This window comes from Podarcis pityusensis, assembly GCF_964106645.2.
Source record: "Podarcis pityusensis genome assembly, chromosome: 1".
In the NCBI taxonomy this organism is placed as follows: Eukaryota; Metazoa; Chordata; class Lepidosauria; order Squamata; family Lacertidae; genus Podarcis; species Podarcis pityusensis.
This window is the reverse complement of record NC_138028.1, coordinates 56,603,460-56,619,426: the sequence shown is the minus strand read 5'-3', so window position 1 is coordinate 56,619,426 and position 15,967 is coordinate 56,603,460. Positions and strand designations below refer to the sequence as shown.

The 15,967-nt window shown below is 42.1% G+C and overlaps 1 protein-coding gene across 7 annotated transcripts in view; it reads left to right on the top strand.

Moving 5' to 3' along the window:
- The window catches only part of PRR5L (proline rich 5 like), a 73,946-nt gene that overhangs the window by 7,063 nt on the left and 50,916 nt on the right, over positions 1-15,967 (top strand). For 4 of the 7 annotated variants that reach the window (XM_080983797.1, XM_080983796.1, XM_080983799.1 and 1 more), the window contains exon 2: positions 14,599-14,870. In XM_080983797.1, the coding sequence (XP_080839923.1) occupies positions 14,701-14,870 (170 nt within the window). In that variant the 5' untranslated portion in view covers positions 14,599-14,700. Of the gene's footprint in view, positions 1-4,661; positions 4,734-8,958; positions 9,043-13,408; positions 13,709-14,598; positions 14,871-15,967 lie in introns of those variants that run through there. The other 3 variants (XM_080983800.1, XM_080983801.1, XM_080983802.1) reach the window with 3 other exon arrangements.

Genomic DNA, 15,967 nt, shown 5'->3' with positions numbered 1-15,967 from the left:
AATGAGCTCGTGGGCTGAGACTTCTGTATTCCTCAGCTCTATGCCAGGTTTTCAACCTATCCTTGTTCCCCTGCCTTTTAAATGAGGGTTTTGATCTGCACACATTAGGGTGTGTTTCTGTGTGTACCACTAGATTCCATGCAGTGAAAAGTGCTATCTGCTGATTTTGACAGATGGAAGTTTTGTTAAAGGCACAAGAACAGATTATACTGTCTCCACCCCTCACCCCCGTGCCCCGTTCATCATTGGCAGATCCGATGACAGGCCTGCTTGAAAATTGACAAGTATGTGTTTTGTGAGACATTTGAATTTGGATGGTCAAACTTACTGCTCTGACCATGATGCCATGTGCAGTCCATAAAGATACCTTAACACTTAAAGGCTTATCATAGTATCCCACTGTCCCTCCAAACGGGGTATATTCATTTGTTTGGAATGGCTTTGGGTGATAATGGTGCTGAGAGGAATAAATTCCTTATTGCTGTTGGTAGTGATATCATAGAAGTCATATTGTAGAGTTGGAAGGGACAATGAGGATCATTTAGTTCAACCCCCTGCAATGCAGGAATATGCAATTTGTCCCATACAGGGATCGAACCTGCAACCTTGACATTATCAGCATCACACTCTAACCAACTGAGCTGTTAATTTCACTGTTTGTTAAAAAAACCCTTCCTAAGTAGAAGTTGTGCTATTCACAATGTTATATGTTCTAATAGGAAAAACAGATGAACTGTTAAAAAACAACCACCTTCTACCAGAGGTGGTTGTTTTTGCAATAAATGGCTTCTGTTACTAAATCTTTCCAGGTGGTGATGAGCTGAGCAGCCACCCTGTATCTTCTTAAAACTTTTTACTAGATTCCCCTAAGTGTCCAGAAATTTATCCGCCACAATCCATTATCAGTATCAAATCAGCTCATTTCATAATTCAGCTGCAATCCTAGGTAGACTTACTTGGGAGTAAGTCCAGTTGAATTTAGTGGGGCTTGCTTCTAAGTAGACATGGATCAGATATGTTAACATGTAAATTTATGAACATTTTGGTTTTTTCTACATGCCTCCTGAAACTAGTTTCAGTGCTGAAACAGTCAAAGTGAAACCAGGATGATAAAACAGAAATTCATGTTAGGTTTCTGTATTTTTAGCTGTGGGGACAATTTTGCTGCTGCTTTCTTGGACTATAATTTCTCTTGTTGACCCTATAGTGTGTGTTCCTCTCTCTCCAAATAGAAAATATGTTCTCTTGTCTGCATTTCTTTTAGACTAGGTTTAAACTCCGTATCTAATATTAAATAATTTTGAGTGGAAATTTTAGTGATAAGGCTATATCAGTGTTTCCTAGCTGTCAAGGTTTTGTTAAAACCATTTTTTAATACAGGCTTCCAAGTGCTTAGAATATTGCATTTCCCCCTAAATTCACATGGCTACCTCTAATATCAACCATCCATATTGCAGAGACATCTCCAGGGGGTAACATCCATCCAAAACATTTCTTGCTATCTTCTCTCTCTCTCTCTCTCTCTCTCTCTCTCTCTCTCTGGTTCCTACTCCATTTGACAAAGTCCCATGGCTCCAAGAATTGCAGCAAATGAGTGACCAGAGATTTGCAGTTTGTAAATCGCAGCACTTGATAAGAGTCTGCAGGTGACTTTAAATAAAAATGTTTCGCTTTTCCTTCAGCTCTATGAAGTTATGTTCGTTACATATCTTTAGGCACCAGTTAAAAACATCTCCTAGGTCTTTGGCTAATTAAACAACCCATGGCCTTTTCAACTGTGGGGGCAGTATTGTTGTTGTTTGTTACTATATTATGTATTTTTGTGTTTTTATATTGTAAACCGCCCTGTGATCCTCGGATGAAGGGCAGTATAGAAATTTAATAAATAACAAAAATAAAAAGTAGATATCTGGCAGGAATTTCCAGATTGAGGTCAGATCAGCCACCTTCAGCAAAGAGGTGATAGCATCAAAGAAAAACTCAGCATCTTAGACTTCTGCTTTCCATGTGTACAAGTTGATACTGGAGGCTGCTGTGTATAGATAGGCTAACTAACAGATGCAGATCTGCAGGGATATAGATGCAGAGGAGTTCATATCTACATCCAGCTGTGACAGCAGAATCCTTCTACCAGATGGCTCACTCCTCTTCCAGTGTGCTGTGCTCCTATGCTCCCGACGAATGCTGTCGGCATGAGTGGTTTTATGGCATATAGTGCTACCCTCTCCTTTTGAAGTTACATTTACTAAGTGGGATGAGCCAGCTGAGAGCAAGAAGAAAAGATGAAGGCACAACAGCTTGTTTGGGTTGAATCGCCCTCCCTTCCCATCCCTGACAGGGCCAGCTACCACCAAGTGTATTGTGGAAAGGACCCTAGGATAGCAAGAAGGGCAGGTGAGTGAATAATATGACTTCTTCTTAGAGTAGTGTTTCTCAAACTTGGGTCTCCAGCTGTTGTGACTACCCAACATTACCCCTCACCCCTGGACCTACTAGCTATGGATTTGTAGTCCAACAACAGCTGGAGACCCAAGTTTGAGGAACACTGTCTTAGAGGGTTATCTACTGCCATCTGCCCTGTGGGAAGGATCCTAAGGACTTGTTGTGCTTGATACTGCTTATTGTGGTGGTGCATCTAGATGGGATCTAAATAACCATTAGAAAGGTGTTTCTGTTGTTGTTTTAGCATTTATCTTTTAAATGAACAATTTAAAACCACTTTTATTTGGGGGTTTAAAGGCTAAATTCTGTATTCAATAAGTCACTTCGAGACATTTATTAAAAAGTGTTGGATTAAAAGAATAATAATAAAAAACAAATTACAGCAACATCTGAAGGCTGAAGAACACAGAAACATAGGAAACTGCCTTACACGGAGTCAGGCCCATTTAGCTCAGGATTGCCCATTCTGGCTGGTAGTGGCTGTCCCAAAATTTTGGGCAAGGATTGAACCTGGGACTTGCTGCATGCAAAGCAGATTCTCTGTCACTGAGCTGTGGCTCTTCCCCATTTTGGTTCTATGCTTTAATATTTTGTGAGATGTTTTGTAAAAATCAATGGATAAATGCTAATGATCAAATGGCAAAACAGCTGAAGGTGTTACTATTACAAGTGTGGCTTGTGATCAAGAATCCTGAATTTCCTCTAATGAGGATGGGGAAGGAAAGGGAAGGTGGAAGGAAGCTGCTGCCACAGGGCTCTAATCTTGCATCACGACTAACTCACATCATGGTCCATTTGATGCCTGCTACAGTGAGGCATTGGCCAAGAGTTCCTGCCTCCCCCAGGAATTTTCTGTGTGTCTCCCTATAGACACCTGCCTCTCACTTTGATGAATATTGTCTTTAGGGAATGTTTAAAATACACGGAGGAGTATGAACCCTAAGCATATTTACTTGGAAGGGGATTCCACAGCAATAAATGGGACTGACTTTCCAGTAAATGTGCTCAGACTGAAATCAGACTATCTGAAGGTGGCAGAACCTTTCCCTCCGGTTTCATTTTGTATCAACTTCCTTTTTGTATCTTGGTTTAGTTTGGGCCGAGCTACTTAAAGGAAAACTTGGTGGACGCCAATGAAATGTGATGGGCACTTTGCATGCTAGTGCCCAATTATGTGTATGGCTGACAGTGTGTTTTGCTGAGTTTATCATTCCGTTGAGATCAGTGAGAATTAGTTCAGTCTGATGGAGAAGGCTTTAAGATGGATAAGGCAATAGATTTAGCTATTGCCATAGACTGATGTACGCTCACTTGATTCAGTGCTGTTGTTTCGTGTCATGCTGGTCCTCTTCCGTATCAAACCAAGCATTGTTGCATCATGTTTTAATCATTGCCTTTTGTATAACTGCTGATAACGCAGAGGTGTGGCTCCTATTGGTTTTACGAGGCTATTCATTTGCACTTTTGTGCTGCTTTTCTGATCTAAATGAGCAGCCAAGATGACATCCGTATAATTAAATAATGAAACAACAAATAAAACACTGTAGCCCGTACTGCTATTAATAAAACAAGCTTGCCCATAGCACAATAAAACATAGACCACATGCAGCAAAACAAACCACTATATTAGCAGTGGTAATAATGAATGAAGCTGTATCAGAAGCCCAAGATCTCAGATAATACTTGCTCCCCAGTATTGGTCTGAAAGAAAGAAAGAGTGTCAAGGATTTTCTACACAGTTCCTCCCAAGTAAGTACATGACAGAGCAGCAGTAGTGAGCTCTGCCTATGACTGGCATGTCTTGTTTTAGTAATAGAGCTCACACATCTTTTAACAGGTACCTGAGAGGACATTAAACAGGTGAAGCCATTTGTAGCATGGGAATGCTTCACCTGTTGAATTTTTCCAACTGTTAAGAAATCCTGTTGTTGTTTTTCCAACAATGACACTTTGGTCTGCAACTTTTCCTGGCCCTTGTCGCTTCTAACCTGAGCCTTTTCACATTCTTATTGTTGGTTGTTTGACTGTGTCTCGTCCAGGTCACAGAATGCAGAGCTTATCTTGGCTGGCTGTTCCAGCATTCTTCTTGTCTTGAAGTCCAGCCAGTCTTAACCTTCTTCTCCTCTTGGCTGCCAGCTGGCACTTTGCCTACAGTGACAAGTGAGGGGAGGAGCTGTGGACAGGGGGTGTCCTACTTCTGTCCCGTCTTGCTTGCATTTCTTGTGTGCCGCCACAGTTCTTGTTCTGATTCCTTGAGAGGCAGAAGTTTTGCTCTTTGGTAGGACCTAAAGGTAAGGGACCAGCATTAGCAGGTTTTATCAGAGTGCGTTAGGAGCAAAAGGTGTTTTGGTTTATGGGATTTTTGTGTGTGCTTTTAATTTAAATCTCTTTTGAATGGCTCAGCCCTTTGGCTAATGTGCAGCATTATCAGCAATGATAAATTACCAAGAACTTTCTTGCACCTGACTTTTCTTTTCTTTTTAAGAATAAAATAAAAATAAAGCAGTACTTTAGGCTGCCGTCATAACCACATTCTCAGAAATAAGTCTCATTTAATTAAATGAGGCTTACTCCCAGGTAAGTGGGGTTAGCAATTCAGCTGTAACCATTGTAAATGTGTTACATTTTAAGAAAAGAATTCAGTTTTTGCATATGACTTTTGGTACTAAACCAGTCTTTTGAAGTTTATGGAAGAGTACACACTTTTCAAAGAGAGCCAGTGCAGCTTGAGAGAAGACAGTGATAGTGTTCTAATAATACCCCAGTGTTTTTAATTATCATCTCATAATTATCGTAATTTTAATATCCAATAACTATTTTGGCTGTCTTAAGTGCGCTTTCTAGAGAGCAAACTCCACTGAAAAAAGGGGATTTACTTAAGGGTGCGTATGCTTTAACTCTGGACTGTTAATTCTTGTAGTTTGTACTACTGCTGCTCCACTCAGCTCACTTGGGCTAACAAGTTTTGGAAGAGATTGGAAAAATAAAATGTAAAATTATAAAAACAAATTCAGAACAAGCAGATCAGGACATCTTGGCAGAAAATTAGAAGAATAGATTTCTCTAGACTTGCATGTGCAGTTGCTTCTCTGAATGTATTTTCCAGTCATGTTTTTAATAAAGCTCATGTTTACATACCAAGCACCTTATGAGATTCCATCATATTTTCATTAGGAAATACATTAATGTGTTCAGATAGAAGCAATGTTTAAATTCACTGGCTGATGCATTCTTACTAATCAAATGTCAAATGTTTATTTGAATATCGTAGCTGTGGTGATACAACAACACTAGAAAAATAGGATTCAATCAGATTGCGTATGAGAATAGAATAGCATTTCTTTTTCTCCCTACAACCAGATTTTAAACGTATCTAAAATGCTTTTCAGTCTTACCAAGACATGTCTGGAATATAAACAAAACAAAGGATGTAACAAGCCAGCTTAAAATTTAAAATAACTTTTAAATTTCCAGTGTCCCTGCTACATATAGATCACCCTTCCTATTTATAGCGTGCATATATGAAGTTGAAAGAGCTGTGTATAGTCCTTCAAAAGTTGCAATTTGTGGACATGTTTGTGGATTGCCTAGAGTTGCTACGTGTTTCTTATTTTACATGCCATTTCAAAATATCGTGCAGCAACAGACTTTAACTTATTTTGGGCTATGGCAACATGCTAGAACATCTAGTGAAACTTACTGACAGGTTTGGGACAAAACAAAATAAATTTCTTCATGGAGCAATTTCCTTAAGAGATTCAGTGCCACAGTTTCTGGTGCTGGTTACTAGTTCAGGGCTACTTTTCATCCTGAACCTCCTTGCGGCAAGCTGTCCTTTGTGTCCCAGTTTGCCACTCAGACTGACCCACGTAGCACCGTTTGTTTGCATCCCAGTGCAATCTCTAACCAGGAATGTTTTGTAACTCTGGTCTGGATGAGGATAAGCACAGTCAATTCAGAGAAAGTGGAGGTGCTATTAGCTGCTGATTCAGGTGGAAGTGGACAACTTACTTTGGTTTTATGCCGCTTGAAAAGCCAATTGTATAGTTTGAAAACCATTGTCTGTCCAGGTGATGCCTTCGGTTAGGAGTACCCTTTTCCAGCTTAATCCAGTGCACCAGCAACTGCAAGCTTGTCTTGAAAAGTAGATCTGCTCTTAGTGACTTGTGCACTGGTTATATCCAGGCTGGATAGCCAAAATTCTCTGTGGGGTTGTACTTTTAAAGATCATTTAGCAACAGTTTCAAAATGCAGTCACCAGAATAATAATAATAATAATAATAATAATAATATATTTATACCCCACCCATCTGGCTGAGTTTCCCCAGCCACTCTGGGCGGCTCCCAATCAAGTGTTAAATATTGCTCCCAATACAAATAATGCCCCCAATACAGCATTAAATATTAAAAGCTTCCCTAAACAGGGCTGCCTTCAGATGTCTTTTAAAAATAAGATATCTGCTTATTTCCTTGACATCTGATGGGAGGGCGTTCCACAGAGCGTGCACCACTACCGAGAAGGCCCTCTGTCTGGTTCCCTGTAACCTCTCTTCTTGCAGGGAGGGAACCGCCAGAAGGCCCTCGGCGCTGGATCTCAGTGTCTGGGCTGAACGATGGGGGTGGAGACACTCCTTCAGGTATACAGGACCGAGGCCATTTAGGGCTTTAAAGGTCAGCACCAACACTTTGAATTGTGCTCGGAAACATACTGGGAGCCAATGCAGATCTCTCAGGACCTGTGTCATGTGGCCCTGGTGCCACTCCCAGTCATCAGTCTAGTTGCAGCATTCTGGATTAATTGCAGTTTCTGGGTCACCTTCAAAGGTAGTCCCACATAGAACGCATTGCAGTAGTCCAAGCAGGAGATAACTAGAGCATGCACCACTCTGGCCAGACAGTCCACAGGATTAACCTACGCCTCCATGGACAGCTGTGAGTCCAAAATGACTCCCAGGCTGTGCACCTGGTCTGTCAGGGCACAGTTACCCCATTCAGGACCAGGGAGTCCCACCCACCCACCCGCCCCCTGTCCCCCTAAAACAGTACTTCTGTCTTGTCAGGGTTCAACCTCAATCTGTTAGCTGCCATCCATCCTCCAAACGCCTCCAGGCACTCACACAGGACCTTCACCGCCTTCACTGGTTCTCATTTAAAGGAGAGGTAGAGCTGGGTGTCATCTGCATACTAATGAACACCCAGCCCAAACTCCTGGATGATCTCTCCCAGCAGCTTCATATAGATATTAAAAAGCATGGGGGAGAGGATGGAACCCTGAGGCACCCCACAAGTGAGAGCTCAGGTGTCTGAACACACATTCCCCACACCACTTTCTGAACATGGCCCAGGAGAAAGGAGCGGAACCACTGTATAACAGTGCCCTTGGATCCCAGTCCCTCTAGATGGTCCAGAAGGATGTTATAGTCGATGGTGTCAAAGGCCGCTGAGAGATCCAGCAGAACTAGGAAACAGCTCTCACCTTTGTCCCTAGCCTGCGAGAGATCATCGACCAGCGCAACCAAAGCAGTTTCAGTCCCATGGTGAGGCCTGAATCCCAATTGGCAGGGATCCAAATGGTCCACATCCTCCAGGCGTGCTTCGAGTTGTTCAGCAACCACCCGCTCATTCACCTTGCCCAAGAATGGTAGATTTGAGACTGGGCGATAGTTGGCTATATTGGCTGGGTCTAAAGATGTGAGGTGTCCAAATACTTCGAGAACAGTCAACCAAACAGCTTCCAAAATAGGTAGTAGGTCTTCAGTGTCTGAAAATCAGTGAGCATATATGTGCTTTATAAATATACAAGTTCCAAGTATACTTGGGTGCACATAAATGCTTTTGTATAGAACATGCTAATAATGAAAATATTAAAGTTGCTTCTTTCTGCTGGATACAATAAAGTCAAAACACACACTCATATGTTTAGGAAATTAACATATCTTGAGTCAGGACCTTATCAGTGGAACCCATATCAAGGATTTCACTAATCACAAACCTAGTTAAAGATTTACTTGATTTGAAAGGGCAGGAAGGAGCAGCAGCATAGATTCCATGCTGATTCTCTCTCTGTTGCCTGTTATAAATGGGTGGGAAGGAACTGCATGATATTTTTAAAACCCAGAGAGTTTGATTGATCTTTCTTGGACTGATACTTTTGAAAACCTCCTCCAAAATATCTAAAATATTTCAGGCGCTTGCCTTTTTTTGTGGAATGGCAATCCACAAATAGAAATCTAAACACTTTAATTTATACCAGGTTTGTAAATGGGCACTTGCCCAGGGCAAGTAAGAATCGGCTGCAGGTGGCTAGGAAGCAGAATCTACTTCATGTTAAAAATAACTAAATTAATGAAGTTTCAATACATATCCAGCTGACAAAGTCCAGAAGCCACTAAAGCTAGGTGTGGAGGAAAAATGCTTCTGGAACTGTTCCTTGGCCAGCCATATTTGAACCATTATTTGTAAGGCTGTTATAGATTTACCATTCCTACAGCGTTATTCATCATCTGTGTTTCAGGATGGTTTGCTTGCTTCAGTGTCAGCAGTTTCAGGAAACCTGTGTGTGTTAGAGCTGAACGAGAATTGGATGCTTTGGAAGTTCAGGTATTTTATATCCTTGGGCAGCCATTAGAAGTATAACCCAGAGCCCATCTATGAGAATGCCCAAAGGGCTTCTGCATTCCTGATGGGACTTTTGACCTCTTCCTTGCTCCCTGCTTTTAATAGCATTGCCTGTTCCTACATTTCAAGAAGTTTTTTGAAACTTTTCCAATTTCGGAAAATGGTTTGCCATTTGAGGCTACACTTCAAAACATACTGCATGGGTGAAGCCAGTGACTCTTTAGATGGTGGCTTTAGAGCTACATATGTTCTCGCAATTGGCTGCCTCTGGGCTTCCAAGCAAACACAAAAGATCAAACACAGTCAGTTTCTTTGCTATGAATGCCGGTGATATGGAATATTAGTTAGCACCGTCTCCCTGCGTGCTGAAGCATAGGAACCAAAAAGAGTATGGTAAATTGTTAACGAGAGGAGGGAGAAAGAGGTTCAACATCAAGATTAAAAGTAATTGTTCATGTGATACAGAAAAATGTGTAGCATTTCTTATTTTCCTGCTGCAGCAGCCTCGGGGAAATTCCTAGTCTCTGTGGCAAAATTCGTGAGGCTCTGTGAAATTTGATTTGGTACCTCAACGGATCTTAAACATCTTTTTCATCTTATTAGCACCCCTGTGCATTCCTGCCTTCAAGCTAGCTGCATTAAACCTGATAGGATTTTCTTCTAAGTTAAAATATATAGGAATGGGTAATGTTTATGTTCGTTTATTTGGACCTTACCAAGGATGGCAAGAAGTCTTCTATCTTTATAGTCACCCTCCATCCCTGCCTATACTGCTTTCTGAATAAACTGTTGTTACTTGTCCTAACATGGCAAAGGGAATAAAAAAGGGCAACTAAAATATGAAAAAGTTATCATCTCTGCTTCTTGCTGGGGAAGAGAAGGGGAAGCATAATTTGGGCAGATAATGTTAAAACTTGCCTTTTCCTAAAGCTCCTTGTTTGAAATAGTGCAGATAAAATTTTCTGTTTTGCTTTATTCATATATGTAACCTAAACAGAAGACTGCTTTTGGTGGTAGTTGACTGTTTATCACTATCCGGGAGAAATGGCTATAAGGAGCTTGTGTGTGTGTGTGTGTGTGTGTGTGTGGTAGCTTGTTGCATTTGCTCATGAGTAGGTATTGTTTCACATTGCTCCAATCTCCAAGTAGTGTGAGATTCCAGGCGCTTTGACCAAGGTTCATGTTTGCTTTTGGAATTGAGGCACAGTGGGAGACTGTGGTGTCTTTAAGATATATGGCTTATTTACACATATACGGTATACAACCTGAGCCTGCGATGGAGGGGTTCACAGCATCAACAACCCCCCAAAAGTCTTGTTTTCCCCATAGTATCAGCCTTGGATTCAAACAGACACTATTGCTCTGTCTCCCTGTCTTCTCACAGCTTGCTGTTTTATATCTGGCCCATATCACAGTAACTGTCTCCCTCAACTCTAGCTTTGTCTGTTGAGGGAGGGGAGGCACCCATTTGTCATGTCATGCCAAGCACCGTAATCCCCCATCACATCACCAGGAAGCTAGCTTGGCTATTCCAGGAATTAGAAAACTTGGATAGCTTTTAACACTTGCTGGATCCAGGGATTAGAGGGGTCTGGCATACAGCTTAACATCCCAAACTCATAATAGTACTATAGTTTGTCAGCTCCTTAGGGACAGAGACCTATCAACCTGTTCTTCTTTGGCGATCACTCGTTGCCAAGCCAGATTGTCTTCCATGAACACAGTCTTAACAGTGACTCTGTAAGTGACTGTGGAGGCCAATTCTGGACCCACATGTCCTTCCACACTAGGGACTTAGGTTTCTGGGTGTGAGTTGATCATGGTGAGGGTTTGCCAAACATGCCTTCCTCTTAGCACATTTTTCCCTTTCGTCCTGAGTTCAAGTCTCTTCAAAGTCCATGACACCTTTGGTAAAGGCTGTTCTCCAATTGTTGGTGTTTATATTACATTTTTAAAGATTTGCCTTGAGAGACCCTTTGAACCTCTTTTGTTGACCACCAGCATTACACTTTCCATTTTTAAGTTTGGAATAGAGTAGTTGCTTTGGAAGACGATAATCAGGCATTTGAACAACCAGACCAGTCTGATGAAGTTGATGTTGAAGAATCATTGCTTCAACACCGGTGATCTTTGCTTCTTCCAGTACACTGGCATTTGTTTGCCTGTCTTCTCATGTGATATGCAAATTTTTTCAGAGACACCATTGATGGAAACTTTTGAGGAGTTGGCATTTATAAGTGGTCCATGTTTCACAAGTGTACAGTAAGGTTGGTAGTACAACAGCTTTGTAAACAAGCATTTTGGTCTCCCTATGAATGTCCCAGTCCTCAAACAGTCTTACACTTCAATCGGGAGAAAGCTGCATTCGCTGAGCTCAGGCAATACTGGATTTCGGCATCAATGTCTGCCATTGTGGAAAGATAACCAGAAAGAAACCAGTAACGTATAATATATGATGATGCTTTATGCATAATAATGAAAAAGGTAGTCAAACCACCAACAGGACCTGAAATTTTGTGCAAGTTTTCAAAACACCCAACCCAGGAAGTGGAACGATTTATAGTTTGGGTGGTAGCGAGGAAGAACTTTCACGCTCTCATCTAGTTCCCCTTGCAGTCAGGATCATCCTTGCATTGTACAGTTGCAACGTGTCTGGAGGCTTTCTTACAGGCTTCTGTACTGCAGCAGGATCCTAATTTGCTCACAGGCCAGCCCCTTTTATCAGACTGGAGTCAGCACAAAATCGGGTGCTGGTGAAAGGAGAAGAAGGAATTCAAACAAAGAAAGCTAGGGAAGACCTACCACAGATATTTATTCCTTGCACAATACTGGTACCTTTTAAAGTTGCATAAGGCACAAGCAGTCCTGTGAGAAGCCTCTTCTCTTTCTCCCCTTCTGCTCTGGGTACTCATGCAAAAACTCATGCATGGATTCACATCCCCTCCATGCACTGGCTGCACAACCCACTGAATCCTTGTGGGCAGTGCAAAAGCTTGTGCAGTTTGAATGTACTGAATTGTACAGAGAATACTGTGCAAACCCTCATCCCATGGTTTTTGTATCATCTCTGGTGTCTGGTTGGACAACATGAGCGAATGGATTGGAAAGCTGGTCTGTTACAATTTAATTATTTCTGGTTCTTTTGCTTTAGCTGTGTCCTCCTCCTTTTCCTCCTCTTGCTGTGATGGTCAAGGTTGCTGCTGTGGCTGCCTCTGTGACTAACAGCCTTTAGGCTCCACTGCTTTCATTAGTGCTGTTGTGGTTGCAGGAAGCCGAAGGAGGGAACATTTGAAAAGAGCAGTGATGGAAATCCTAAAATGTGTGTGTATTTTAAAGAATGCTGATTTATTTTTCTTTTGTCCCCTCCCCCTTTTTTTGCAGCAAACAGTTACATGCATACTGCTCTGTGTTTTGTTTATATACTGTAAATTTCTGATAGCTGGAATCCCCAGCAGATTCCCGAAAACCCTATTCAGGATTTCCAACCCCTAGTATAATAATATATTGCAGGGCATGTGGAAATGGCATGGCCAGCAAATGACTAAGAGCTGCCTTGGTAGACAGAGCAGCATTCAGAAGGAAACCTGGGAACTTGGGATGAGAGAAACCCCATACTGTGAAGGGGAAATGCTGGTGTCATTTGCGTGAATGGGAAACACAGCTTTGTGGGATTTGGCCTGTGGTAGGTGCTTCAGAGTGGATCTGAAGTATTCTGCAAATGTATCCAAGCTAAACATAAGCTAAACCTAGTGGATTTCAGTGGCTGGTGTGTCATCTCTGTGGTCTGAAAAAGGGTTTTCCTTTTTTAATTATTGCCGTCATGATTGAACTTTGTGGATGCTCAGAAACAAGCATCTGTCAGCTAGCTTCTATCTGGTGCAAGCTTCAATCCAGTGGCATTTTTACACATGTACCCACATATGGTACAAGGGTGTGCCTCTTTATTAACAATGGCTGGAGTGCAGAAGGCAGCAGTTTTAAAATTAGGAACATAGGAAATTGCTGTATACTGAGTCAGAGCAGTGGTCCATCTCTGACTGGCAGCATCTCCAGGGTTTCAGAGGGCATTCCAAGTCCTGCCTGGAGATGCCACTGGGAATTAAACCTGGGACCTTCTGCATGCAAACAGAGTTGGATGAGCCTGCAAGAGTCATCTAGTCCAGCCCCATGCAATGCAGGAATCTTTTGCCCAACATGGGTCTCGAACCCATGACCTGGAGATTAAGAGTCTTGTTGTAAACGTAACTTAAATGTGAAATCATAGAATCATAGAGTTGGAAGAGACCACAAGGGCCATCGAGTCCAACCCCCTGCCAAGCAGGATGACCCATCTTCTTTCACATGTTCAGCCTAGAGAAGCTGATCAGAAGCAGACAATTTTTAGCATGCCTGGGTTGGACTCAAAGGTTGGTTGTGCACGAGACAGGCTGTTCCTGCAGCCAATCTCTCTCAATTCCTTCTTGACTTCTTTACTCTCCCAAAGGTTCTTTGGGGGATTGTGTGACCCTCAAAACAGCTTTGGTTACATTGCAGGGACTGCAGCATCAGGAGGAGAGATCTCTCTCCAAACTGGGCAGACATCTCTTGTGAAACTGAAATATACTGGGAGTTGAGAGTGGATTTCATGCTCTTTATTCAGCTCATAGTGGTGAGGAGGAATGGAAGTTCCCCCAGAATGTCTGCTTTATATACATTATTTACACAATGGGCCCCACGTGACTGGCTAATTCCAGGATTCACCTGTAGGCCAATCAGGTTGCGGATTCACTTCCACCTGGAGCTGGATTGGGTGGCTCCTGTGGACCAATCAGACTGCTGCATTCTGGATCCTATTGTTCTAGGACCAATTAGACTGCTGCATTTTGGATCCTATTCAACTCAGTACATAACAGAAAGCAATGTACGAGGAATCATTTTTTCTTTTTTTAAAGAAGAAAACTGCCTTATGCTGAATCAGACCATTGTCCATCTCCTTTAGTATTGTCTACATGTACTGGCAGCTGTTCTCCAGGGTTTCAAACAGGAGTCTCTCCTAGCCCTGTGTGGAGATGCCTGGGATTGAACCTGGGACCTTCTGAATGCAATGTAGATGTTCTGCAGCTCAGCTACAGCCTTTCTCCAAAGATTATATAGTTCTGTGACTGGAATTTCCCATCCTCCATCCCTTTTCTATTTGTTTTCTTTATATAATATTTTTTTGACCGTACATTACAAACTTTAGTTTCTGAGGGGGTTTCTGTTTTTCAGAGTACTCTGAATCCTTCAGTATTAGTGTCTAAAACCAAAACATCTCAATAAAACCGAAATTTCCCAGTGGAAGGGGCTTTTATTATTTCTTTTAGCATGACCCTTCATGAACTGTGCAGCTAGCACAGCAGTGCTGATACAGATACTCTGTTTTTTCCCTTCTGTTGTGCTACCAAGAGATGCTTTGGGAGCGAGTATCATTCTGTAACATTGGATCATATATGGTATGCACTTTTGTGGAATATTCCTCTGTTTCCACCCATTCCTTTTTTTTTTTTTATCTTGCTACAGGTTGAATTTTGCTTTTGAAAGGTAGGGGGAAAGGAATTATCTCTGGCATTTTCTATTGCCCGCCCCCACAAGCCGCTTCCTGGATCCTTTCCACCTGAACTTATGACCAAGGATTCCACCCTAGCCCCAGCTCTTGCTTTCCAGTTCCAGAAGATGGGCTCATTCCGGAGGCCCCGGCCACGTTTCATGAGCTCCCCAGTGCTGACTGATTTGCCACGGTTCCTGGCAGCTCGGCAATCTCTGCAGCTTAGCTCCAACTCTGCCTGGAACAGGTGAGCAGCACTCTTTTCACTAAGAAAAGCTGCCTTTGCATAGCTTAATTGAATTTAATTGAGTAAATGTGTGTACAGTATGTGGGAGAGGCTCCATTATATTCCATCATGCATCTGCAACTTGCCTACACAGGCATTCTCTCTCCCCCCCCACCCGAATGTAGCAAGTGCATTAAAACTAGATGAATGAATTTGTGTAATGCCTCTATTTTTGTGTGTTTGATGGCATCTAGTTCTGTTTCCCCAATCAACCTTTTAAGCAATGGTAAGCAGTAGAAGCTATCCATACTAGGGAGTCTTCATCGGTAGGTACATATTTTCAGAGTGTATAATTTTATATTTGTTTTTTACAGAAATTGTAAAAAAACATTCAGAACCATATGTAGCTATCCTGCCTCTTGGTGCATGTGTAATCAAAACCATGGCTTTGCAGGGCGAGTGCAAACCATAGCTTGCTGATTTAAATGTTAAGACGGTGGTATGTTTTAAACTGGAAGTTAGGAAAAGAATCTGAGCACTAGCTTGGCAGGAATGCAAGAGCCCAAGGCTCAGTTGTATAATGTCAGACAAGGTTTGATGTTGCAGCTTCTGACATTAGATCAGGAGCCAAAAGCCCATCCCTAATCTGGTGCTTGCTGTTTTCTGTAGAATACACCAACAGCAGTGACTGACTCCAGTCACATTTTACTCTCAAAACTGTGCTGTGGAATTTCTTTGCTAACAGCATTGTTCCGCATGATAGAGGGGTAACTTTGTATAAGCAGATGCCCACACAGCTCAATTGAGTCTGTTTCCAAATTCAGTGAAGACTCTTGTTCCCTTGACTATGGTGTTCTGTTTTCCCCTACCTTTCCTGGGTAATACCCTTGATGGAATAGGGGTCCTTGGTTCCTTGTAGTAACACAGGTAGGAAATCTGCAGTCTGGATCATACACAGTACTTGATCCCTCCCCCCCCCCCCTTGTTATAGCTAGTACAGGCCTGTGAAACACAGTCAATTTTCTTAAATGTCTAGCCATCCATTATATTTCTACTCCCATATTTCCAGAGTAAATTGGAATACAAGATGACAATTTTTTTAGTGTGTTTTTTGTTGC